The sequence below is a fragment of the Toxotes jaculatrix genome, chromosome 13, assembly GCF_017976425.1.
Source record: "Toxotes jaculatrix isolate fToxJac2 chromosome 13, fToxJac2.pri, whole genome shotgun sequence".
NCBI classification, from domain to species: domain Eukaryota; kingdom Metazoa; phylum Chordata; class Actinopteri; family Toxotidae; genus Toxotes; species Toxotes jaculatrix.
In genome coordinates, this window is record NC_054406.1 from 1,985,151 (window position 1) to 2,011,460 (window position 26,310).

At 42.8% G+C, this 26,310-nt stretch overlaps 1 protein-coding gene across 3 annotated transcripts; it reads right to left on the bottom strand.

The window, feature by feature from the left end:
* Window positions 1-8,504: 8,504 nt before the first annotated feature.
* cacng7a (calcium channel, voltage-dependent, gamma subunit 7a) lies at window positions 8,505-20,423 on the bottom strand. Of its 3 annotated transcripts, none has more exons than XM_041053705.1 (6): window positions 20,228-20,423; window positions 18,143-18,229; window positions 16,594-16,734; window positions 11,396-11,541; window positions 8,789-9,026; window positions 8,505-8,560 (listed from the first exon to the last, which is right to left on the bottom strand). In XM_041053705.1, the coding sequence occupies exons 1-6, from the start codon at window positions 20,421-20,423 to the stop codon at window positions 8,505-8,507; spliced, it is 864 nt and encodes a 287-aa protein (XP_040909639.1). The 3 variants fall into 3 exon arrangements, with proteins under 3 accessions (XP_040909639.1, XP_040909638.1, XP_040909637.1); XM_041053704.1 differs by having other exon boundaries at window positions 8,505-8,621; window positions 8,670-9,026; XM_041053703.1 differs by having other exon boundaries at window positions 8,505-9,026.
* Window positions 20,424-26,310: the final 5,887 nt, after the last annotated feature.

Below are 26,310 nucleotides of genomic sequence, written 5' to 3' on the forward strand. Positions count from 1 at the left end.
ATCAATCATTGATACACTGAGGGTCTGAGGTAACAAGTTTACAGTCACCAAATGACCCTGTGATGTTCTTGCCTCCTGTTGTGGCATCTCCGCAGCCACTCTTTCTATGAAACCGGATCCTTTCATTTCTCACATATTTGTTTTTTGTTTTTTCTTTTTGTTTATTTGTTTGTTTTTTTCTGTCTTACCTTGTAAAACGTCTTCACACGGATCTTCTTCACTTTTCCCTGTAATCTGAAGCTTTGCTCGACAAAAGCAGTTTCAGAATCTCCAGAAACGAACGCAGACGCGGAGCGGCGCGCGGTCGCTCCCAGATGATTTTTATAAAGAGGACAATGTGTACATGTACATGTGGCGCGCGCCTCCACAGCCCCGAACGTGCGTGCGCCGGTCGGACCGACGTGCTGTCATGTCGTTTAAAGCATAAATCGCAGTGATGAGATATTGGCGATCGGTTGGATAATCAGATTGATCAGTCATATGCTTACCTTTGCACGAGCAACTTTTGCAGCCGGTGCTGATGCAGGTGGCGGCGATTTGCGTGATTGGTGGGAGAGAGAGAGAGAGAGAGAGAGAGAGAGAGAGAGAGAGAGAGAGGTGGACGGAGCAGGACGTGAGGACCGGATGTTTGTGCTTTTTGTGCATGTGTGTGTGTTTGTGTGCAGGGAAGCTCTAACGGGACACCTCATCTGTCTTCTTAGGAGTTTTTCCTAAATGTCTTTAACAGCTTTTGTAAACGTTGTAGCTCTGTTCATCTTTTTTTTTAATCCTCTGTACCTGTGAAGATGTGATGTGGCTGGATCATGAACTGCTGGCAGAGATGTGCCAGCAAATCTTTTTAATGTCTACAGACAAAAGTCACACAATCCTGACTAGTCCATGTCGAAATGTGACCTATAGGTCTAACTGGGGAAAATCAGGTCAAGCCAGAACACAACAGCAAGAGGGGGCTGTTGTAAATTCTGGGGCCCCTGAAAACAGCTCACCCGGGGTCCCAAAATAAACGGCTATAAACACACAACACACCCGCAAAAAGCGTTAGAGCTGTGGCTCTGAACCGCACAGTACAGCCCACACTCGCTGCAGCACTTTACCTCTAATAACTTTTTTCTTTACTTAGAACCTTTTGGCAAATTAAAGGCCTCATGTTTGAACTATGCAAACTGACCCCAGAAAAAACTGCCTGAATGTTTGGCAAAGAAAACATGAGGAGGAATGACTCTTCAGGCAAACTGCACTGTCATTCCTCCCATTTTCACCACTTCCGTTGTGAGGGGGAGATGATGAAGATGAAGGTCTGGGTTAATTTTTTCTTTTAAACTCCTCTTGACAATCAACATATGGATTAAGCACAGTGGGGTGCAACTCAAAAACAGGTAAGAGTGACTAAAATTTTAAGTGTGTCTGCAGGGGGTTGATGATCTGTGAGTGACTGCTGAAGCAGGTGCCGGGAGTTTGAATTTCAAAAAGATCAAAAGAACAAACAAACAAACCCGTTTTTTTTTTTTTTTTTTTTTGCCACAAACGTGATTTGGATTTTAAGACATTTTATGCAAATATTTGTCAGAAATTTTTTTCCAGCCTGCATTCATCTCTTTCTCTCTGCTACAAAAAAAAAATCTAGCTCTCATTCATTAAGTGAACCGGATGGCAATATATAATGAAAAATCAATGAGTGCTCCGACACAGCAAGGTAGTCAGTGTCTGACTGAGTGCAAAAATCAACACTGTGCCAATGTTCTGAAATCCACATTCATCAAAGTCAGTTTAGTTCTTCTGAATGGATATTCACACCAAACGCCAACTGAAAATAATGCTGCTGAGTGCTGGTTTCATCCTGGTTACACCTTTTTATTAGTAATAATTAAATAGCACACTATTAAGTATATTAAAGTTGTTGTGATGCAGTGTTGTTTATGGCTTGGTGTCAGGCCTGATTCGTTTCTGACTCTTTGTTTCAAAAGCTGTAAGAGAAATGTCTCGTTGCATATTGACATGATGTAGGAACAGATAAAAGTATCATAAAAATAACTATGGGATCGGACTCAGCCGGCACTAAACATTAAATGATCAGGATGAGGTGTGACGTACCATAATAAAAATGAAAGTCTGCGTACTGTTATGATGCTCTATCTGTTTCTCTGGTGCTTTGTAGCAAAGAAGACAGAGGTAGAAGAAAGAAGAAAGGAGACGAGGAAAGACGACAGGAAGGAGAGAAGAATGAGTGTGGAAAGGAGAACAGACAGGTAGAACAAGACACCCTTTACAGGTTTAATAAGGAACAACGAGGGAGCTCAACTACGACGGATAGCCAATATGGATCAGAAGGCTGCCAGGGGAAGGGTGAGATGAGAGGTTTATGTTTGTGTGTAAATGGATGTGTGTGTGTGTGTGTGTGTGTGTGTGTGTGTGTGTGGGTGTGTGCGCGTGGTGGCGAGTATCCACGGGAGGGGAGCCAGAGTAATAAAGACAGACAGAGAGGAAATCAATGCCCAGACAGAAAGACAAACATTTAGAAATGAAGTGCAGTCCTGCTCTGTGGCGACAGTAAAAGCCAGTCAGCCAGAACTTCCACTGACACTCACAGTCCAGTCACAGAGCACAGAGCACAGAGCACAGACTGACCTGACGCAGCTGAAAGCAGCAGGCAGCTACTCTTTGGGTTTTGTTTTTTTTTTAATTATAAAACTTGTGTCCAGCGACATTCTAGCAACTCTGAAGCTTTATTTCAACACAACATTGCTCTGAGCTAACTGCTAATGTTAGCATTGCAACATATTTACAGTTACAATGCTAACATACTGATATTTAGCATGTGCACGAACACAGAGCTGAGGCTGATGGGAATGTGTTGGAGAAACTAGAATTTTGACCAGGTGACAGTGCTCGTTAAAAAAAAGTGAACTCACCTTTCACCACGTCATGATCATCGTTCCAAAAGCTGTTGAGACGTTTCACACTCAAAGCCACAAATGTGGACCTGCTGGTGGCGCTAGAAGAGAAATCAGAAGATCAGCAAAGTCATGAGGATGCATCCGCAGAGAACCATGAAAATCTTCGCCACTGTTGCTTATACATAGTTTAATAAACTATGACACAAACTAAGTACAACATGACAATAAAACATTATGTGAGCATGTTGAACAGAGGTGGCAAAGCTACAGAGCTACACTTTTTTTTTCATGATCACCTCACCCGCCCAGGAAGCCCCCCTGGTGAGTTTGGTGCTCCTGCACACCTGATTCTTATTAACTCATCACCCCCACAATCTGCTGCTCCCACCCTGCAAGCTCACCCAGATTAACTTATCTTTATGCGTGATTTTTTTACAGGCAGTCATTTCTGTTATGGCTAAGTTGCCTTGGTGCTCAAGCCACTCCGAGTAAGTTGCCTAAATTGGGACAGACCAGCTGTCCAAATACGGATCTGTCTCCACAAAATGCTTGGAACTTCCTCCTCTGATCAGAAGAGTCTGTTCCTGCTGCTGAAATGAAAAGTGCAGCTGTGAGCTCAGTGGTGCAGACAGACAGCATTACATCATTCTCACTCCCAAGCAAAATCAAGTTTGAGAGGAACTTGCAAACTTTATAATTAGTGTCAGGCCAGTTATCTGCAATCACAAAGGGGTAATAAGGTTGTCCAAAATAAAATTGGACCAGAGAATTTTAGCAACAGCTCTGTTTGCTCTTAAAACCCCCTGAATACCCACAGTGCACCCACACAGGTGCGCTCAGCTATTTGAGCTGATTAGACTTTTTCTCAGGAACATCTAGGTGTGAAAATAACAAGCTTGATTGACATTTCTCTGAATCCCTTGTTAAATTTGCGGCACCTCTTGCGTCAGACGGGACAAACGATTCCTCTGACCTCAGCTTATCTGCAGCAAAGACCCGCCCAGGTTCAAGCTGAACAGAGGTCTAATTAGCTTAAGTGAAAACACTTGCAACACCTTTGATGATAAACAGTATTTTTATTCCCATTTCCTCACAGATGCATTGTGCGTCTGGCAGGGAAACACTTTGAATACATTTAGTACCTTTTATAAAACATTTATTTTATGAGCGTTTCAAAGTTTGGCTGTTGAGTTTGAATGAAAATACAGGAAAAGAAATTTAGAAGAGAAATTCAAATGCGTTATGTAAAGGCTGACTCATACTTCAGTAATGCACAATAATGCATTTATATTCAGGCCTGCGATTGTTACATAAGTGCTGCTATCAACACATGCAAATATGTTTTTTCAACTAATCAGTTTGTGACTCATTTTGTATTTTTTCCGTGCTGCATTAAAAACACCTTCCGTGTCCATAAGCCAAACAAATGACAGTGCAACGCTAAAATATTCACAACCAATTACTATCAAACTAATATCAAATATCTCCGTTTCTGTTTGCTGAGCTCAGTGCAGGTCACTCTCAGTGCAGCGAAGGAGCAAACTGAGTAATAAGTGGGTAAAAATAAAACAAATGAAAGCAGTGTTTGAACATCTCGAATGGAGAGCAGCTCCATGACCCTGATGCATTTCTCTAAGTGCTTAAGCAGTGTAGTTAATGTGAATTCCTCAATGAATCAATTGAGTCATATTTAATTAAAAGAGCATTCATTTAATAGGTCAAAAGTACTTTATATCTCCCACAATGCATTTTGTAAAATGTACTGTGTAAACATGAATGTTAAAGATGAAGCTCAGAGGCTTAAAACAGCAGCAGGTAGACTTTCTGTTTAATGAGCTGCTCCTTTGTACAAACACAACTTAAATAAATTATGTATATTTTTGAGAAAAAGAAAAGTCAGGAAGCTGACGAACTACCTGACTGGCAAAATGAAAGCTATTTTATTTTTCCTTCCCAAATATAAATACATAGCCTTTTGTGACGGGCATTTTTAAATTGCTATAAACTTAACTGATCAAAGCTCTCTGATCAGCCGATCACTTTAATTCCCATAAGTGTGTAAAATGAGCGAGTATAATAAATAAATAAACAACTAGTAGGCTGGAACCAGGCAAGCTTTATTGGTTTTAAACTTAAACACGCTGCGGCAGATAAAATCCTCGGCCTGCAAACTGCACATTTTCAGGGTCGGTCGGTTTTTGTCAGGTATTGAATCGGTCAGATGCCGTTTGACTCAAAACAACGATGACCATGAAAACTTTTGAATAATCTCTCTCTCTCTCTCTCTCTCTCTCTATATATATATATATATCTATATATATATAGATATATATATATATATTTTTTGTAATGTAAACACATCTCGGGTAGACTGCATACAGCGTGTACAGTGTGAATATTTACACCCAAATCACAGTTTGCAGAAATGTCTGCGTTGAACAAAGGAAGTAAACATTTCAAAAAGTGTTTCACTGCATCAGAGCACTGCCTCTCTGCTGCGATGTCTGCAAAAAAACAAAAAAAAACAAAAAACCATTGTTGGTTCTTGGTTGGATTTATTTGTATCAGAGAAACAACCTCCTCAGAAGTCAGCTACATAAATATAATTGTGTGTGTCTGTTTGTGTGTCTGTGCTGGTTGTGCGCGCTCACTACACAGCACGAATGCTCAGCTTTGGCAATTAAAATAAACATCTCAAAACATCAGCGAAAGCTCTCATACTCAGCTGCTAAATGATTTTCTATTTATTTTTCACATAGCAAATATTCATAAAAGATGCTAACACCGCAGTTCATTTGCTACACTGTTTTCTTGTTAACAGTACCACAGGTTGTAAGCATAACATTTTTCCCCTGTAGAGCTAAAAATGGCTACAAACAATGCCCCCTGCTGGGCACGGTCATTACTATGCTAAAAAACAAGCAATCCTTCATCTCCTGAAGTCACTGTGCAGCATGAGAACTTCAATGGGAGTCAAACTGAAAAACTCGTGTATGCGCCCCCGTAGCTTTAATCTGAGGCCATTTTTTCCCTAACCCTAACCCTCACAAAAGGCTGGGAGGTGTTACTGCAGCATGTCTGAGTCCACGGTTTCGGAATGACACGCTCATAATCACATATGGGTGCAATGTTTGAGGATCCACATACCGCAACCTGTTGTGTTTTCATTGGAACTCTGACTGAAACTCATCAGTTAAACTTTCAGATATTTTCTGCTCGTCGTCAGAGGTAAATATCTGAGAGACCTAAAATGTCTGGGTGCCATGAAAGTCTGCAGAAATGTTGTAAAATCTCACGTCTGTGTGTGTCAGCTAAGCTCATTACATTAATAATAGATTAGAACTAGAGGTAAATTGGAATGCAAGGCCATCTGTGCGCTCAGATTTTCAGATTGCTCCCCATGTAAGTTCGTGTTCGTCAAGGTGCCATGTTTTTACTTCAGTCATTTAAACCTTCGATTCCTAATGTAAAACCAGGATGAGTTAGATTCCATCTGAAATCTGTCAGTTCAGGAAGCACGCTGTCATTCAGCTGAACAAAAAGTAAACTTTACTTTCGGGAACTGGGAATTTATCACTCTGAGTAAACTTCCAAGCTGTCAGAAACAACGTCGAGATGAAGGGAAGTGGTATGAAACCATTTCCACTGACACTCTACCAGGGTAGAGCTTAACCTTCTGAACTGAATGGATTCAAATGGAATGCAACCAGAACCTGGCTTTAAGAGCTCTGGTTTCTCATATCTGCATGTATTATTATCTACACACCTCTCAAATTCTCAGTTCCATGGCAACAGGGCCAAAAGTCCAAGGCATCCATTTCGATTGTACCATGGGTGATCACCGGGGAAACGGACAGTCCTCGTTCAGTCAGGTAACAGAAACTTCCTGAAGCTCCCACAGAGGCTCTCAAACTGTGCTCGAAGCTTTAAAAGGTCTCTCAGTCACGTCCTCGGCTTCATTCCACAAAATGTTGAACATTCATCCCAAAGCTTCCCTGTCAAAATACAAACAGCTTAGAAAATTCAATGGCTAAAACACCTAAAACATACTGTAGTATTTACACCCCAGGACAGACGCAGAGGATTAAGTTTTCATAACTTTTGTTTCAGGAAGAGTGTAGGAGAGAGGGAAGAAGAAGAATTTCTATACAGAATAGGAGTATAAATCTCTATATGCATATACATTTTACCTGTGCGTGTGTACATAATAGTTGTGGATTTAGGTCATGGTACATGGGCAAAAACTGTAAGCAATACTGATAATTAATATTGATAGTCTTTATCATCGTGGTATTTCAGAAATTTCTTTGGAAACACAGATTTTCAGGAACAGGGAAGTAATGAAACACGTCATTGGGTTCAGGACTAAAATCACTAAATGAATGTGGCAGTTAATTATAAATTTATTGGCACAAACTAAACTTCACGTGAACCGTCCTGAGCAGGGCTGAGCAACACGATCTGGAAATAAAACCTAAATCTTTTCAGGCTTATAGATTTTCCATGATTTCATGTGAATGATGTTTTCGGTCCACAAACTTAATACGTGGATGAAACATGTTGGGGGCTGTTATCGCTGCTGTCGTCCTGAAAAGGTTTGTTGTTTGAGCAGAATCGAATTTAGATGTTTTTAAATTGGAAAAACAAACAAACAAACAAAACTATCACAGTTTTAAATCTGATAAATCTCCTCACTACAGGATGCAGTTGTTCCACCACCGGAGCCTCTCATCTGCTGCAGGGCTGTTGGTTTGTAGATTGTGCTGCTTTTACGTTAGCAGGCGTTGTTCTTTATCCACCACCTGTGAATTCTCCCTCAACAACAAATGCCACAGTAACAACAGTCGACCTTTGATGTGTAATCTGAGATTTTTATAAGGTTCCCTCTCATGGTTTCAACATTTATTTATTTAGAAAGTAATGAATTAACCTTTGCAGCCATGGAGCGACAAAAAGATGATAAATGTTTGTTTGTTTTCTTTTTAAATCTGGTTCTTTCCTGGCACAGCAGGTATCGTCAGTCCTTGTTCGATGAAAGGGTAATACATTTCTAATCAGATATGTTGTTTGTTTAAACCTTTCTGTTCTTTTTGTGAATGGACAGCGCGTTGGAAATGATTCAGCTTCCTGTTTCCTGTGCTGCTTCACACTGTCGCCTGTGTATCACGGCCCTGATGATGAATGTACCCGTCTGAAACCCTACAAACGTCTTGATGCTACTAATTATCGTATCCCTCGCTCCTTCCCTCCCATGTTCCCTCCCAGCGTGTTAAAAGTTTTGTTAAGTGTCTGTCTTCATCTCGGGCTCGGCATCAGCGGTGAGTCATCCCTCCGCCCACCTGCCTCTCCTCCCCTCCTCCCCTCTTTTCTTTCCTCCTCTCTCCTCTTTTTTTGATCTCCTTAAACCTCCCTCCTTCATCCACTCTGCTGCATCCCTCCTCCCACACACTTAGAGGGTACAAGATTTGTGTTTGTGTGTGTATGTGTGTGTGTGTGTGTGTGCGTGTGTGTGTTTGTGTGTGTGTGTGTGTTGTGGTGTGTAAGAGCTGTGACAGAGCCAATCTAATCCCCCCAAGTTGTGTTTTCCCTCCCCGTCCCTGCGTTTGTAGCCTAGCATGGCGAGGCGCTCATTCGCATGTGCGTGTGATAGCGGGGAGGGGGAACGGCTGAGGGTGGCGCCGCCATGGGCAGGGACTGGGGCGGGGGCCCGCTTGGATGGGGGTGGGGCTGAGGGTGACCGTGGGCATGGGAGGCCCTGGGAAGGGTGGAGGTGACGGCTGGGTGAAGGGGGTGTGGATAGGAGGAGGAGGTGGAGGAGGAAGAGGCCGGCTGGAGCTGGTAGCTGGCTGCCGATGAAGGCCCAGAGGAGGAGGGTGTCGGGTGGGAGCTGCTGCCCCCCTTGGGAGGCGGATGTGAGGGTGGAGTCTGGTTGAGCTGGATGGAGATGTCGGAGGAGACGTCGGAGGCGCTGCGACCGCGCTGCGGCGGGGGCCAGGAGTCTGGATGGAGGAACTGGCCACTGTAGTCGCTGCAGTCGGACATGCGGGGGCGGTAGAGCGCAGGGTGAGGCCTGTACAGCTCCTCCTCAGCGTAACGTTTCATAAAGAGGTAGACGGACATCACTCCTGCACCCTGGGATGGAGAGAGATAGATAGATAGAGATAGAACAGACCACTTTCAGTCCATTTGCTCATTCAGCTGCACAGCCATGTCTGTCCGGCCTCCAGCGTCACTAACACCCCGCGGTACAGCGATAAATCACTGCAGCGAGGTGAGAAGATTAAACACTGGAGGTCAGCGGAATCCGATTTTCAGAGGGTCTTAAGCTGCTCTTTAAGAATAAGAAATAAAACACGTATCAGCATTTACTTCAATACTTCAATACCAGGAAATAAAAATCTCATGATCTCTGTGTACGTTGGTTCAGATCTGGATCCAACAGAGTTTAAATATTTTAACATTTCTAAACAAGCAGCATGGGTGGATGTGAACTTCTTAAAATCTGTAAAAAGTCAAACAAATGCTCTTGTTATTAATCTGGTTGTAAACAGCTCTGGTTAAGGTTTTTGACAGATGAATAAACACATCAGACAAAGCTGAGAATGTCTGCTGGGGAAAAAAAAAATAGAGAGAAGACGCCCTTTCCCATTTCTATGCATGAAAACTCAACATCATCACTATCACAAGAATCAGAATGAGCTTTCACCAAATTCCCTGATGCAAAAAGCTTTTATGAAACACCAGAATCAGCAGGATCCTTCTCTGTAAACTGCAAGACACTGCCATCAGGAGGGCGAAAAATTAAAATAATTCATAATAATTTAGCAGGGAGTTGACAAAAAGGCTCGGAGCTCCTCGGTGGAACAAACCGTTATCAAAAATGTATTCACGTTTTCACCCGCGCATCCGCTGAGCTTTCGCAGCTCATTCGCTATTCATCCACAACATCATCGCTACAACAGCCCTGAAACTTGAGAATGTAGATGTGTGTGTGTGTGTGTGTGTGTGTGTGTGTGTGTGTGTGTGTGAGAGAGAGAGAGAGTGAGTGAGAGAGAGAGAGAGAGAGAGAGAGAGAGAGAGAGAGAGAGAGAGAGAGAGTATTAAATCCTATGTTTTGCAGCTCTAGTGCAGATTAGAAAACAATAGAAGCAAAGGAAGAGAGGGAAGGAGATAAAACCAGGCATGAGAAGACAAGAAAAAGGGAAGACTAGAAGGAAATAAGATAAAGAGAGGGGAAAGGGGGGCAGTTGATTGGGGAAAGTAACATAAAAAAGGACAAAAAAGGACATGTGGGTGCTGCAGAAGAGAGAAGAACAGAAACAGAGAAAGGAGAGAAAGGGAACAAAGAAAATGGGAGTAGCACAGAGGAGATGACAGAAGAAGAACAGAGAGGAGGAGGAGGGAAAGTGGGATTACAAAATGAAAGACATGGAAGAGAGAAGATAAAGTACAGAAAAGAAGGGAACAGATTTGAATGAGGCAAAAGAAGAAAAGAGAAGAGGAAAACAAAGTGGAAGATGAGGGAAAGGAAAACAAAACAGAAAAGGGGGAAAGACAAGGAGGAGATAAGATGAAAGGACAGAACGCAAGAGGAGCGAGGAGGAGAGCAGAGGAGATAAGAGAAGAAGAGAGGAGACAGGAGGGGACAACAGGGGATTAAAAAACTGAAGATAAAAGAAGAAAAGAAGAGACAAGATAAAAGAAGAGGGCATAGAGAGAGAAAGGAGACTTCAGCAAAGCAGTGAAGAAGAGGAGAAGAACGATGAAAAGAAAGAAGAGATAGAGGAGGAGGAGGAGTAGGAGCCCCCCCCTCACCCAGCGAGGAATATTCTGATGCATATGAAGCTGTGCTGCGACAGAGCTGCTGCCCTCAAGTATTCAAGCTATTAACATTTATGAATATTGATGCAGGCAGGATGACGGGCTCCTACGCAGGCACTTTTTAATGTGTGTGTGTGTGTGTGCGCGCGCGTGTGTGTGTGTGTGTGTGTGTGTGTTTAGCTGAACAAGTCTACATTTCAGCAAGCTACAAGCAGTTTGTGTGTATCCATGTTTTTACACATGCTTGAGTGTATTTAGCTAAACGGCGGTTGGTCGACGTCCAAGTCCGATTCCAAACAATCTGTGTGTGTGTGTGTGTGTGTGTGTGTGTGTGTGTGTGTGTGTCTGTGCACATTAAGTCTTTTATCAGTTACAGAGCATCAGTAAATGTTAAGCATCAGTACATATTAGTGTCACTGTGAACTGCTCAGTGTGTGTTTTTGTGTTTACTTGAACACATCTGCATTGTGTGTGTGTGTGTGTGTGCATTCTGTCCACATGCATATCCAGTGTGATTGCTCTTTTGTGTTTTATTCACACAAGCTTCTGTCTATGTGCATTTCTGCACAGTGCATATGTACATGCAGTAAACCCCTGATCATGCATGATTACAGCTGTGTGTGTTTGCATGTGTGTGTGTGTGTCTGTTAGTGTGAATGTGTGTATTGTGCTTAGATCACCTCTTTGAGCAGGAAGGAGGAGGCGGCGAAGGCGAAGGACCAGCCGTAGTGGTAGTGGAAGAACAGCTCTGGCTCTCTGGGTCGGTTCATCACCTCATCATTGATACTTGAGATATACAAGACCAGACCCACCACCAGACTGAGACCTGTGGACACACACACACACACACACACACACACAGAAATCATATTGTTAGCAATCAGTGTTGAGTTATTATTTATTGTATTATTATTGATCCAGTTCTGAGCGACCTGAGCTGTTTCCTGTCAGAGACCCAGCTGTTTAAATCCACTTCATGCACGTTTCTCCTTTACTCACTGTGATCAGTGTGTGTGCAGCAAAATAAGTGTGTGTGAGTAAATTTTACAGAGAAGAGTCGGGGGTCGGTCTCGACACACGAACAGGGTCATAGGTCATAAGTGAATTTTCCATTGAGAAAGAGGTTTAATGCTAAAGAGCAGTGACGACGCAGGACCAGGTCAATCAGTGTGTAACAACCATACGAACACAAATAACCAGAAAACTAAGAGAATTACCCTGTAATACTAATCCCATCTGAATGGACCTTTAGTCTCTTTGTATTTCCGTGTGTGTGTGTGTGTGTGTGTGTGTGTGTCTGTATGTGTGTGTGTGCTCTGTAGCTGGCATAGCTAATGATAACGTGTCCTGGTTGTACTGTAAATAGGCTGAGAAAACCCCAACAACAGGCTGTGCTGTGGTATAGAGATAAACAAGGACACAGTCACACACACACACACACACACTCATGCTTGTAGACAAAGAAACATCAGTGCACAAAGCACACAAATGCAAATACACACTAAAGCGTACAAGTCCTCACTGACTTGTGCAGGCACACACACACACACACACACACACACACACACACACAGTGGATCCTCATTAGGAGTGTGTCAGTGCTTCCTCCCCTGTCGACAGACTAACCACTGCAGCTGACCTCCAAAATCCTCCAACACTGAAACTCCGACACACTAAACACAGCAGAAAATGGTTCCTTTAAAAAAAAATCACTGCACAGCTCATTTTCTCTTGGAAACCACTGATACTTGAGCATACAACACTTTGATAACAGGAGTGAAACAAACAAACACTGGCCTACATGGAGTGTTCAGAATGTGTTAGGCTGGATTTAAGCCTCGGTGTCGGGGTGTCGCTCTGCAGAGCGAACGTGCTCCTCCTTAAAAATGGAACTACACGTCTGAGATACAACAAGGAAGCAACACGTCCTGGGATTGGTCTGTTCTGCTTCTGGTTCTTTCAAGGCACAAACCCATTCTTAAAACCTTTAGTATTTGAGTTAAGTGGTGCGTATTCCCATATAAATGACCACAAACTTACTGTGATGGGGATCAGGAGGGGGCCCACCGAAAACTGCTATACATGACATTTTACACAAACATGCACAAAGGCCCCCTGACCTGCCTGCAGACATGATCACCACAAAAATGCAGAAAAACAAGTGACTGCAAACAGAGGAGCTTTACCTGGAAACAGATTAGCAGAGCACCATCTGGTCCTGATTGGAAATACCTGTTCAGCAGTGAGGTTGTTTGGTGTGACAGCTGCTCAGAATGGGACTAATCAAAGCAGGAGACGCGTAGTCCTTAAGGAAGCAGATCTGCTGGATTTAAGTGATGGAACAAACACGTCTTGTGAGCTTAGACGCCTCAAGTGAATGTGATGTTTTCATATGGACACGTTTCTGTTTGACTGCTCTGTATCCTGGCGGTGCGAAGTGTGTAAAACAATATTTAGCAGGTTTAAAAAATGAGAAAGTTTCCTGGAAAAATAGACGTGATGTTTTTTGGCCTGTTGGGAATAAGAGACATGTTCAAGTCTCTCCACAAATGCAGTTTACATTTAGGCTACTTTAGATTTGATTTGTCCTTTACGACTGATTTTATGTTACGTGTACGCTTAAACAAATGTTTTAAATAAACTATTTGTTTATTGTGTGCTCTGTCTGTCAATTTAATTAAGATAGATAAATATTGTTCCCTTATTTGGCCACCAGATGGCAGTGTTGTGACTGAATCTCAGCAGCAGCCTCTTGGCCTTTATGTGTGGGCTCCACGTGTATGAATGTGCACACACACACACACATTCACAGAGGGACAGGGGGAAAAACACCAGAGAGGGAGAAAAAAGAGAGAGAGAACGAGAGGAGAGAAATTACTGGAGGAAGGACAGACAGGAGAAAAGGGAGGAAACAGCTGGTCCACAGCCATGTTGCAGCCTCGAGGCGCTCTGTGACTGATGGGCAGTTTTCACGACAAAAATACACACAAGTCGAGACAAGCTGCAAAAAAGCAGCAAAAAAATCATGTGACGTGATTTTAAAGCAGCAGTGATTTCTCCCCTGCTGTGTGTGAAATAATTGCGGTGCCGCTTTTGAAAAACACACTCTTTTTACAAGAAAACACACACACACACACACACACACACACATACACACACACACGGGACAAACACCCAGCTTGGTTGTGTGTTGTCATTTTGCTGTCTCACAGGTGAAAATGACGTCCAACGATTTCTGGGCTCAATTCTTTCTTTTGTGCTACGAACTATCAGACAAAAAAAAAAAAAAAATCTCTGACTGTGACAGAGATCAGCTTTTTATTCTTCTCACAAGACGCCAAACAATTACCAGTTGTTGAAATGACTTCTGGAGGTGAGAGACATGGCAGACAAAGAAACCTGGTGTCTTCTCTGTGAAAGTAAGAATAATGCTCTGACATCATGTCTGCTGTTGTTTTCATTTAAGTGTTGTTCAATCTGAAGCTCTAAATAAATTATAATAAACATAAAATAAATAGGAAATAGGAAAAAATAAAATATTATGGGTTACATGTGTGCAGGCTTGTGTAAATGCATGCATGTGTTTATCTCCACCTTGGCTCTGTGACATTCCTATGACACCATGTTTGTCATGACTGTCCAAATGTCCAGTCAGCAGTCCACCATGCTAAGCTAGCATCTGTGAGGTAAAGCTCCCTCATGCAAAAAAAACCCAAAGAGGATGAAACAGGAGGGTGATGTCATCCTGTCTGCTCAGAGACAGAGAGAGACAGACTAACAAGGTCCAAAAAAAATCCCAACAACTACTTCATCAGCTGAACGCTCGACCCCGGACTCGAGGTAACCGTCCGGAAACGTCACCCGGCTGCTCTCGCAGCGATGTGACGAGGTGATGCCACCCTGTTGGCTGCAGTGACTCTGCTTCCCAACAGGACTCAAACAAATGAGACACAAAGCTCAGTGAAAGATTTCACAGCTCCGGCTCAGCAACGTGACAGAGGAGACTTCGTTTGTTCACTGTTAATCATCACTGAAACAAGAAGAACAGACAACAACTTTGCTCTGAGTGGGTTCTCTGATTTCAGCCTCACAGTAAGCAAATCAATGGACCAGTTCTGAGGCTGATCGTGAAAGTGACACTGCTGCAGGTGGCTGTGAACAGTCTGTAGTTTGCTCTTTCACTCCACAGTGTAAACTTTACAAGTTTCGCAGTGGTAGAAGTATCAATACATGATGCTTCTGCACATGCATGTGCAGAAATTTCTCATAGCACAGAATATTGTTGTTTTCTGTATCTGCTGGTAGTTTTGGGTTTTCCTTCAGATATCTTATGTCTGACTGAATTCCCCTCCCATCAAGCAGTATTATGTTTGTATGGACAAAATTCAGTCTGCAAGTCTCTCCTTTTTTTTTTTTAAATACACTACCATGTGGGTTTATAAAAGAATATGTGTGATCAAACATTTCATCCAGTAACGTTCCACGTGGCACTGGAATAAAATCTGACTGCACTGACGGTTTGTGTCCAGTTCACTTACTGCAGTGAAGTAATGGGAGATTTTGGGCTCAGACCAAAAAAGGTGTCATCCTGAAGTAAACCCGCCTCCTCATTAAAGACTCTCTGATTGAAATGTCAAACTACAACAAAGTCGCTTTCCAGTCTGTTTAAGCTGAAACTTTTTACCAACAGCCTGCGGTGAAATATCAAATCACGGCTGCCCTGCAGCCTCCTCAGCAGAGAGCAATTATTTGGAATTAAATCCTGTTCACTGTTCAGCCACCAGCAAGAACAAGGTAAAGTCTGACAAGCTGTCAGCTGGGAACAGGAAAGAAGAGCTGCAAAGTCTCCCGTCCACCGAGCTGCCGTTTTTATCATTAACCTTGAAGAATGTTGACTTTTAACAAATTCGCTTCTCTTCTTCTGCTCTGGTGCTTTTTAATATCTTACTTCAGTCCACAGGTGAGTTTGACGCGTTCACGTCAGTCTCGTACTAGACCTCCGTCTTATTGACTTTTTCTATACTCCTGCTGAATTCAGGGTCTGCGGCTTTCTCAGGGTCCTCACAATCAAAGCTGTTTGGGCAACAAAGAATCAATCACTCAGACAGACAGGACTGAACAACTGTGCATGACCAACTTCCAAAATCCCAACAGTTTCAGGAGCATCGGGTGAAAATGTAACCGCAGAAACTGTAGCCTGAGCTCAAATCTGAAATCTCTGATGTGATGCCTCACCAAAGCTTTTTATCTGAACAGGTTTTAAGTCCTCACCATCATCACATCAAACTGACTGACAGACCTGAGAGCAGCCTATAGGAGAGTTCATGTTCAGGTTTAATCACATGATCATAAACCTTTGAGGACTGCTGCAGAGCGTCCCACCAAAAGGCAGAGAAATATTCCTCAGAGCAGCTGCATCTGTGCTGTTACCTGGATGGAGCTCACTGGACTTTACTTTTGGCATGAACACACAGCTCAAATCACATTTAGCATTGTTAGGAAATGTTTTTATTCTCCGCAGACCCTCCTTCCACAGATTTTCTGACAGCTATGCGCTGAGGTTCGTCTCCCAGGCTGCTTTGCAATGACAACGAGACACAGGAGAATAATTGGAAAAAACGGAAACAAACCATGTCAAGAAAAGCCTGGAGTCTCCGGTTGTTCCACAAGAGTATAAAATTAGTGTTCTGCAAGTTTTTGATTTGTTTGCAAACCTTATTTCCACACACAACAAGAAGGGCTGAAGCACTAAACCTCGTGAATAAGACTTATCGTGCAGGGGCTGAGGACGTTGCCTTTAATGAAAAACTTTAGACTCAAACTCACGGTCTTTGACAAATGAGTTTGCAGTGTGTACGTTCTTGCATCTACGCGTCACCTGACAGTATGAAGAATATTCCAGAAACGAAGGCGAGTATGGTGCGCTGCGGCCGGATGTGTCCGATGTTGCTGATGACGAAAGCGGTGAAGACGAAGAGCAGAGACACCATGGGGAAGGGGGTGGCAGTTCGGACCATTTCTGAAGGACAGGGAGGACGGTGGGAGATAAGAGACATAATTAAAAACACAGTCATGCACAGATCAGCAGGAAAAGTTGTTTATGAGTAAATAAATGATGTAGTAGTGACAGAATATTGTAAGCTGTAAACTGGCACCTAAATCATCCAAGACACTAAAACGCTGTCTGAGTTTTCTGTGAGTCAAATTACACGTTTCATTTGACCAGTTGTTACTACGGAAACACTGATTAGTGAAGCTTTAAAGTCAGACTCACATCAGCTACAGACATGTTTGATTTGTTGTTGTGCTTCACAGTATTACACAAAAAAACATGAAGAAAGAAACATGTTGGAGGAGCTGCATGTCGGTTCCCAGCGTTAGCCTTGTCGTGTGCTTGTGTGACGACATGAGCCTGACGTTGTTGTGTTATCTTAGCCGTGCACTTACACAAAAATCACAATTAAAACCGTTTTGCTTGTTTAATTCCCCAAAACAACAAATGTGTTTTTAGCATCCCTGTGAAAACAGCATTGTTTGAAGAATAAGTAAATATAGATTAAAATAAAAATAAAAATGTGGTGAGAAATACAATCATCCAGGTGCATACTTCAAACCAGACGTCTGCATGAGCTCATCAGGGTTATGTTGAGCGCCTTGGTGTTTGATTTACTCAATAATCTCTCCCACTGTGCCACTACAGGGTTGTGATTTGTGTGTCTACCTGAGGACATTTGTCTAGCATTAAGTGGACTAAAAGTCTTCCCCCTGGTGTCTCCAACAACAGTCTGGATTACTTCAAAGAGACACAACAAACTGTGGAGAGGAGAGCACTTTGAAGCCAGTTCATAGTGTCAACATCTTAAATCATTAAAGCAGCTCAAAGACAAAATAAGTCCACGGGGGAAGTTGAGCATGTTCTCAACATTAATTCACTGTTTGAAAAATATCAGAATAAATATCAGTATACACAGAGTTCTTTAGAAATAAATACGGTTCTTCACTGGCAAATAAACATATTACACAATATTTATGTCATGTAATATATAAAAATTGCTACAAACAGCATAATAGAAGCAGTGTATCTATCTATCTATCTATCTATCTATCTATCTATCTATCTATCTATCTATCTATCTATCTATCTATCTATCTATCTATCTCGTCTGTGTAGTTGGCTCCAGATCAGAAAGCACTGTCTTTGATTGGAACGTCTGCACAGCATCAATATTTATTTCAGTGAAATAAATAAAATATCGCTGAGGAGTAAATCATCCTCTTTTATCAGTGCTGAAATCCAATTTTTCCAAACAGGTTGGAGGTTGGAGGTGAAAGCTGGTAATAATGGAAACTATTTCAGCTGAATATAACTGAACGCAGACGTGTAGACGTGTATTTGTGTGTTTTATCTTGGGATGCATGCGACTTACTGAGTATGTTGGCTGTATTTTCTGTCGTGATCTCTATCTCTGGCTCGGTGAAATATTCTGATGCCACACATCTGCCCTTCTCAGGTCCTGAGAGAAAAACAATGAACAGAGGAAGAAAAAGAATGATTGTGAGACTGTGTGGAAGTTATCTGGGTCGTCTCTGGGTCAAAAACAATAAGGAAATGTTTACATGTGGAAATAAAACAAGAGTAAACAAAAAGGTTAAGAAACGCAGAGAGAGGCGGCAGACAGCTGGGAGAAGACTGAGAGACAGGGGAGACAAACAAAGAGATTCAGAGAGAACGAATGGAAAGAGAGTAGAGAGACCCCAAAAGACATGATGAAAAAGAAAAACAGGGGAGCAGAGAATGGAAGTGAGAGAAAAAAGCCATTTAGAGGCAGAGACAGATGGAGGTCAGGAGGTTCAGGAGAAAACAAGGTCTGAGCCGAGAGAGAGAGGAGCTGAATACAGACACAGCGATTAACCTCAAACTGAGAAGCCACACACATTCGATGCACAAAACAGACATCTATATGTACACAAACGTATCTCAGCAGAAGGACGCCTACAAGCACAGACAGACTGAGACTCCTGGAGACAGCTGGGTCACGACCGTTTCAGGAGTGTTTCTTTGACCTTCTGTGTCCGTCCTTTGGAAGTCGGACATCAAAATTCATTAAGTTCCAAACAGTCCTCACTGAGACATTTAGCTAGAGGGGCAACATGTAATGTTTTAATTTAAAACATTCAAAAATTAACAATATATAATATAACAATAAGTAAGAATAATATTAGATATGTTGCCCCCTGTTTGTTTGGAGTATGAATTTGACAGTTGGCCAGTTCTCACACGCTGTCCTTCTGTTTCCCTCTTCTTCTTTGAGCCTTGGGCTCTTTCCTTTGGGTGCTGTCCAAAGGGAAAGTTGAAACCACCTCTGGCAGGTCACGGTGGTCAAGTGGAAAGGCACTGGAGGAACAGGACCATTCAGAAGCTCTGAGGTTGTGGGTTTAATCCTCTGGGAACTCTGAAGACCCGTGCCCAGGGGACAGACTCAAGGAGAATGAGAAATAGAGTAAAGGCTTGATCCCTGTGTGCTGCACTGAGATTTCAAATACAATGAAAGAGTCAAAATCTCTAAGAACCAGAATCAGGTGTTGCATTCTCAGGATCTGCAATGAATCTGAAAATCCAGCACACACAGCAAACATTCAGAGGTTCCAGGAAATAAAGGTCAAATGTCAAACCAAGCAGTTCACAGAGTTTGAGAGCTGTTTGCAAAGTTTAAGGCCGTTAGTTTGACACAAGACTGAGAAGCACAGAGAGAAGCACAGTGGCTGCAACATGAAGGACAGCTCTCAGAGACGTGTGTGTGTGTGTATAAAGTATAATTTTACTATATATACTAATGTTGCTGCACTCTGTCTCTGCAACGCTGGGGTGACTGTGAGGTCCACTGATGGATAGGTGCACACACACACACACACACACACACACACACACACACACACACACACACACACACGCACGCACACGCACGCACACACACACACGGTCTTTCCAAATGCCACCAGCGTTTCCTCCTCTGACCTTTTGTACCAGGCGTCAGACAACAGGGAAACTCAAACATGGCTGCCTCCCCAGAGCAACACCATCATGACCCGACACACAGAGACAGCTTCTGCAACAAGGACAGTTATTTGTATCTGTGGCGTCTGCCCCACTGTGCATGTTCCAGAGCATGAACAAACACATGAAAACATGTAAAAAAGTCACGTTTAAAACATAATCAGCCAACATTAGATCTGCTGGCGGTGTCATGTCACTGCCATGTGAGTGACTCTGACAGTTCTACAGCATCTACTGTTGAAAGTCGCTGCTGCTTCAACCTGAAATGAAAAGCTGCTGACATGAACAGTGCCTTTATACTGACAGGCCAACTCCAAGAGCACGTCGTCAAAATATTCTGATATAATAAACTCTGTCTGAGCCGACTGTCCCTGAACAAAGACTCTGGGAAAGTGCAGCATCTTTTCCATGGTTTCCAACAACCATGAGCAGCTGGTGACGTGAAAGTGTAACCGACCTGCCACAAAGCACACCCTCCACAGGCCGGAGTGCAGGGCCATCTTCACCTCGGTGGTCTGGTTCTGCTGTAGGACGATTCCCTCCTCCATCAGCAGCCAGTAATCTGTGGACACGGCGACGCCCACCAACAGCAAACCACAGGCCCCGAAAACTGACGAGAGCAGCGTCAGAGCCCTCGTACTGAACGAACTCATCTGTGGAGAAGAAGAAAATAATATTTCAGCAGGGAGCAGATTTAGATCATTTCTTGGATTTAGTAAATAAACCAAAGACGGGGGAGAGATGGACGGCAGAACAGAGTACAGCACTCAGTTTATTTATATAAAGATTAGAGAGGTGGAGAAATTAAAGAACAAAAGAACGTGAAAAAGAAGAGGTGACAAGAGGACAGAAAAAGATTCAATTTTTTGATTTTTAAATTTTTAAATATGCACAAGCAGAGTGGGGAGACACAAAAACGAGGGTGGGGAGTCTCTGATTCTAATCTGTCCCGACTTTCATTGACTCCAGCTGTTAAATATGTATGTGATATTGGACAGGAGAGAAGATGGAAGAAGAGAAGAGAGAGAAGAGGAGAAGAACCTTGGATGAACTGTTTTCATGCTGAAAGAGTCAAAACTCTGCTTAGTATCAACACAACAAACCATCTCATCATCATATTTTTTAAGTATGAGCACTGAACAGCTTTTCATACCAAGGTTTCAAGGTGTTTTATCTTGTTAACATATCAGGGGACCATGGTCTGAAAAGCTTTCAAGAAATTCAAGGAATTCGAGAAATCATTTAAGAAGAAAAACTGGCCTTGAGTCAAGCACAAGCTTCAAATCTGCGAGGTCAAAAATTCTGCAAGACGTCGAAGTCCTCAAATAAAACCATCAAGTAATGAGGACAGAGACAGAGGCCACAAGCCAATAAAAGGACGCACCGACACAAGAGGAGAGAGACCTTCACGAGCTGATCAAACACATTATCATCAGTGAGGAGGGCGACCGGAGAAAAATTCAGCCCACGAAATATTCGGGAGTTTTTTCACACCGTGATGGAAGAAGGAGAAAGAGCAGGAGGAGGATTTGGATACTGACAGCAACGGTGAACTCTGCAAAAATGAGTATTTACCATAAAGTTCAACTGAATTGGAGTCTTGCTCGCTCAAGCATGGCGGAATATGAGTCAAATATTTTCCTTCTGGCAGCCACAGGTAGATGTACTGCTATATGGAAAAATGCCTGCAGCCTGAGCAGAGCTAAATCTGGGCGCAGGCATTAATCAGTAACCAATCCTCGTTCCTCTGAATCTTTGAAAACAGCAAAGGTGTTTTGTTTACAGTTAATCCAGTGTGAGACAGACAAAACTTTTGTCAGACGGGTGAAAAAACCTCTGGTATTCTTTAGCAATTGCCCAGCATTAATAATGTAAACAGATTTTTGAATTAAAAAGGCTAAATTATGAATTAATTCTGGTATGATCATAAAATATTTTAAATCTTTAGGAGTGTTCTTCCTCCATGTGTCGTAAATTTACAACATGTAACAAGACTTTGGCCGCCATCACATCGTCTCTGGTGATCATCTCACCATCTCCAGCTCGTGTTGACTCCAGGTAACATGCAGGTAACATGCAGGTAACATGCAGTGCAGTGTGACACTCACTAGGTGGCAGAAACGTTGCCTCTGCCATGATTCATTTCAGCAGTTGACATACTGAGAACATCATCTCTCTCATGCACCCATTCTCACACACACACACACACACACACACACACACACACACAGCGACTCATCCATCCAGTCAAAATGGAGGTCACAGTCACCATGCTGTGGTCTCTGCCAGTGAAGCATCATGGACTCCACCAGTGTTAACCAACGATGTTAAACACAGACCCAGAAACGTTTCTGTGCTCCGCTCAGACACAGGAGCAGACGAAGACGAGGACTCTGAGCATTAACAGACACGGGACACTTCAAATCCACAAACCCTCCGTTCAGACCTTCACTTCTGTACATTACTGTCTGACATCTGGCTCCAAGTAAGCTACTTTTATATGGACAGAAATTAGTTCAAGCCCCAGTCAAACATCCTGCCTGTCTCCATGAACCTGTGTACAACTGCATTAACAGTCTCAGTGCAAACCAGCAATTCAAGCTGTAGCTGATCCATATTAATTATTAATATTATTTCTTTGTGGTTTCAGGAAAGGTTTTATGTGGCTTCGCTGTCTCCGAGTCTGTCGACACTTATAAAGAATTTTTTTTTTTAGTTTGACACATTAAATGAATCCTTGTTTTTCTGTACATGCCACGGTCATGTGTGTTGTCCAACATCCCGTTACTTAAGTACTTAAAATTTGTGTCTAGAATTTGTCCAGGCTCCATTCAAGCTTTTAAAAAGATAAGCAACAGAGTTTGGAGAAGCCCAAAGTGCTTCAGGTGCTTCATTTCTCCCTTTGCTCAGAAATTTGCTTTTCAATAAATATGTAAAGCATTGTTTTGTTTTGTTTTGTTTTGGTTTGTTTTACACTGACCTCTTTGAAAAGGATGTTTACAGTTAAACTGACTATTTTTCATGTATCACTAACAGTAAACCACATGCAAAACGGGCTGAAGGCGGCTCAGTGCCTCTAAAAATGCTGTTTACGAGTCTGAGAAAGAGAGAAGCAGATAAGAGAGCAGCGGAGAACAAAATGAACTCAGCAGACAAGATCAGAAGCGAACGGATAAGAAGCGAAAAGAAAGGCGAGCAGTGACCTCATCACTCAGCCGAGACGCTGCGGAGAGGATCCGCTCACGCAGACCTGAGTCACCGCTACAAATATTTGATATGGTAAAACACCGCTCGCCTCGGGTGAACCAATCAGAAATCCCCTGCAGAGACGGCGGCTGGCACAAAGGTGCGTGCTGATGTATGAGCAAGTGCTCGCGTGCGACATATGAATGTATAAGATAAACAAAACACATATGAAAAGGAGGACACATACATGTACAAGTACGAAAGCAGAGGTCTGAGAGAGGAGAAGAGGTTTGATCGCTGAGCTTCCAGGTTCCACTTTGGCCAAGGGCCACAAATAAATTCTCAAATACTTCACCTTGTAGTCGTAAATTTTTAAAACGTAAGACGGATGTGTTTGTTTGTTTGTGTTTGTCAGACAGTGCAGCTGTTATTTTTTTTTGTTCGGGCAACACATGAATTTTAAAGCAGGGTTCAATACACATCCCCAAAGTCGATCAAAACTACAGCAGGAAATACGGCGGGAGCGCTAAAACTTAGCCGGTGTAAAAGTTTACTAAGGGGGAGAAAGTGCTGTGACTCTCTGTCTCCCGTCTGCAGAGTCAAACACGAAGACGTCCCTGAAAGCTGTCCAACACTTCAGCAGACGTCAGCGCCTCAGAAAGTCACTTCCTCTGACTAAAACAAAGGTGATTTGTGCTTGGCTCGCGTAAATACGCATCGGTCTCAGTGATGGGAATGTCAGGCCCGACACGGGCGGTCAGCGCTGCAGCGGAGTCAAAGCACACAGACCAGCTGAGTACCTGCAGGACGCAGACAACTGTCTCACCCCACGGGCCTTCAGACTGCTTCGTTCATGCTGTTTCACATTCTGCTGATGAAAACATACACAACATAAAGACTTTCAGACTTTCAGGGAGGCCGATATGGATGAAGGTGGTTGTTTGGTTTGGTGATTTGTGAGATCTGAGAGTTTGTTCGTGCAACTGCTGTAAATCTTTGAAATGCACAAACTGCACTGTCCTACATCCAACAGAAGCAGAAGCAGAGACACTGTGAAGAAAAGGGTTTAAAGCTGGCTGGTAAACTGTGGAACACACAGGTTGTAAAGTCTTCATTTTATGCCTTTTAAAGCCTTTTGTTAAAACCCAAACAAATCAGCGCCACAAAACACATAACACCTGAAAAATGCAGATAGAACCGTTGGCCTTCGGATCATTTCAGGGAACGCAACAAAAACAAAAATCGAAATCTGTTCTTTCGGCTTCCTCGCTCATTTTAACAAGCTTGTTTAAGAAATATAACTTTAAAAAATGATATTAAAATCAAATAATAAATTATTTATACAATCTACTACATATACTGTATATGTAGTCTTTAACTGTGGCTTTAAAACCACAGAGAGAAGAAAGCCTGGAGAAAATGTGGGTTTGGAGGACAAGAACTGTTGTGATGGGTCAGTGCACCAAGTATTTTAGATAGTTCTTGTACACACACACACACACACACACACACACAAATGAAGCCAGGCCTGTGTTTGCTGAGATAGCTGACAACAAATGGGCTGGGATGAGGTTCTCTTTGTAGTCTAAGCCCTGAGAATATAACCACAATTCCCAGGTCGCACCAGCCGCTAACTAACTCTGTGCGTGTGCAGGGAGAAGCCAGGAGCAGCGGCGATGTAATGAATTACAGATGAATGGAGCAGTGGTGCTTAGGAACAAACAGTCAGAGGTAATGATGTGGGGAAGAAGGAGTGAGGGGAGGTGAAGGAAGAAAGTAAAGGGGGAGAAAGGGTGGATGTTTGAAAGGAAGGATGTAGGAGGGAAGGAGAAGGTGAAGGAGGACAGACAAGAGATTGAAAGTAAGTCAGACAGTGAATGAGGGAGGAATAAAGGAGAAACAGAAAAGAAAGAAGGAAGTGATGGAAGTAGAACAAGTGAAATAAGGAGGTAGGAAAAAAGTATGAAGGAAAAGATGAGGCAGGGATGGAAGGAAAGGAGAAGAAGGTGGCACTGGGAGGAGAAGAGTATAATGTGGGTGACGGTGAAAAAAATCAAAGGAGGGAGGAGAGGAACAGGGAGAGAGGAGAAAATGGGAGGATGAGATATTTTATTTAGGTGCTGACAGACATTAAGATGGAATTTTCTTCTCAGTAATTGAAGAAGAAATGTGTTGCCATCGGTAACTGTAGTGCAAATCTTTTGATTACGAGAGTGTGTGATCAACTCTCGCCTGCTGTCTAATTCTGCATCTCTTTACTTCAATGGATCCTCTTCTGTTTACATGTCTTTTTCCAGTGGAGCAGAGGTAAAGAACCTGCTGATCGTTTATCCAACTTTTTTGTTGTTTTGTTTGTTGTTTTGTTTCTTATGTGCAAACTCACTGAAACTGAATGAAGGAGCATTTTCCTCGGCAGACCGAGGAGCTGTCCACCACTGTGGTGCTGAAATCTCACTCTCTCTCTCCACTCACTGTTTTCCTTTCTCTTTCTCTCCACCAGGGCCAGACATCGTCTTCGCCTCTTGTATCCATGTGAATACTGACTGTTGTCTCTGATAAGAAAAGGAGACAGTAACATGATGCTGTTATTGCACTGGGAAAGCATGTTAGCATCCTGTCTCCTGCCAACTGTCAGTGTTTCATACATAGATCCACTGTCCGCTACAGTTTTCAGTCCACAACACATATTTATAGAAGTAAACATCTATTATTTACACACTTACTTCTACGATAAGCTCTTCTCCAGAAAGACAGTTTCCCTTCAGGGGGGAGGCTTCAGAGAGTACAGAGGTCAGAGGTCAGCTGCAGTGCAGCATGTAGTGGAAAAGACAGTGATGATTTTTTTTTTTGCTCAAGGACACTTCAACAGGGCAAACGCTGAGCGTCTCTGATTCCGTCTGATTTATCTGTGTTTCTGCTGTTGCCTGTCATCACATTGTATCAGCAGCATCTGATGATCTGTCTGTTTTCACTGCTGCACCACGTAGAGTCATTCAGTTAGCATTTTATAATCACAGGCCTGAGGCACCGTCAGCCAGTCAGCTGTGGCCCTTCAGTGCAGTTTCTAAAAGTGAAAACCAACATTGCCGAGGGTGAAATTGAATCCACAGCCTTGCTTCTTCTTCACAGAGCAACAGGCTCCACACCACACTCCTCAGCACATGGATTCATTATTAATTCTGTTTAATTTTATTGGAGGCTTAGAAGCATCCTCAATGAAGTCCAACTTAATGAATCAGTGTGCGTTGCTAATTAAGGCATTAAAGCTGGGTTGTCAGTGTAGGAGTGATAATAAGGTCCCTTAATCAGGAGCTTTGTACATATGAATTAATTTCCGGAAATAGGCCGTTTACT

Excerpts from the sequence above, each read along its gene's own strand:
- cacng7a (XM_041053703.1), bottom strand. The coding sequence starts at position 20,423 with ATGAGTTCGTTCAGTACGAGGGCTCTGACGCTGCTCTCGTCAGTTTTC. Across the intron at positions 11,542-16,593 it reads AATATTCTTCATACTGTCAG|GTCTCAGTCTGGTGGTGGGT; the intron begins GTGACGCGTAGA and ends GTGTGTCCACAG. Across the intron at positions 9,027-11,395 it reads CCTCCTTCCTGCTCAAAGAG|GGTGCAGGAGTGATGTCCGT; the intron begins GTGATCTAAGCA and ends TCTCCATCCCAG.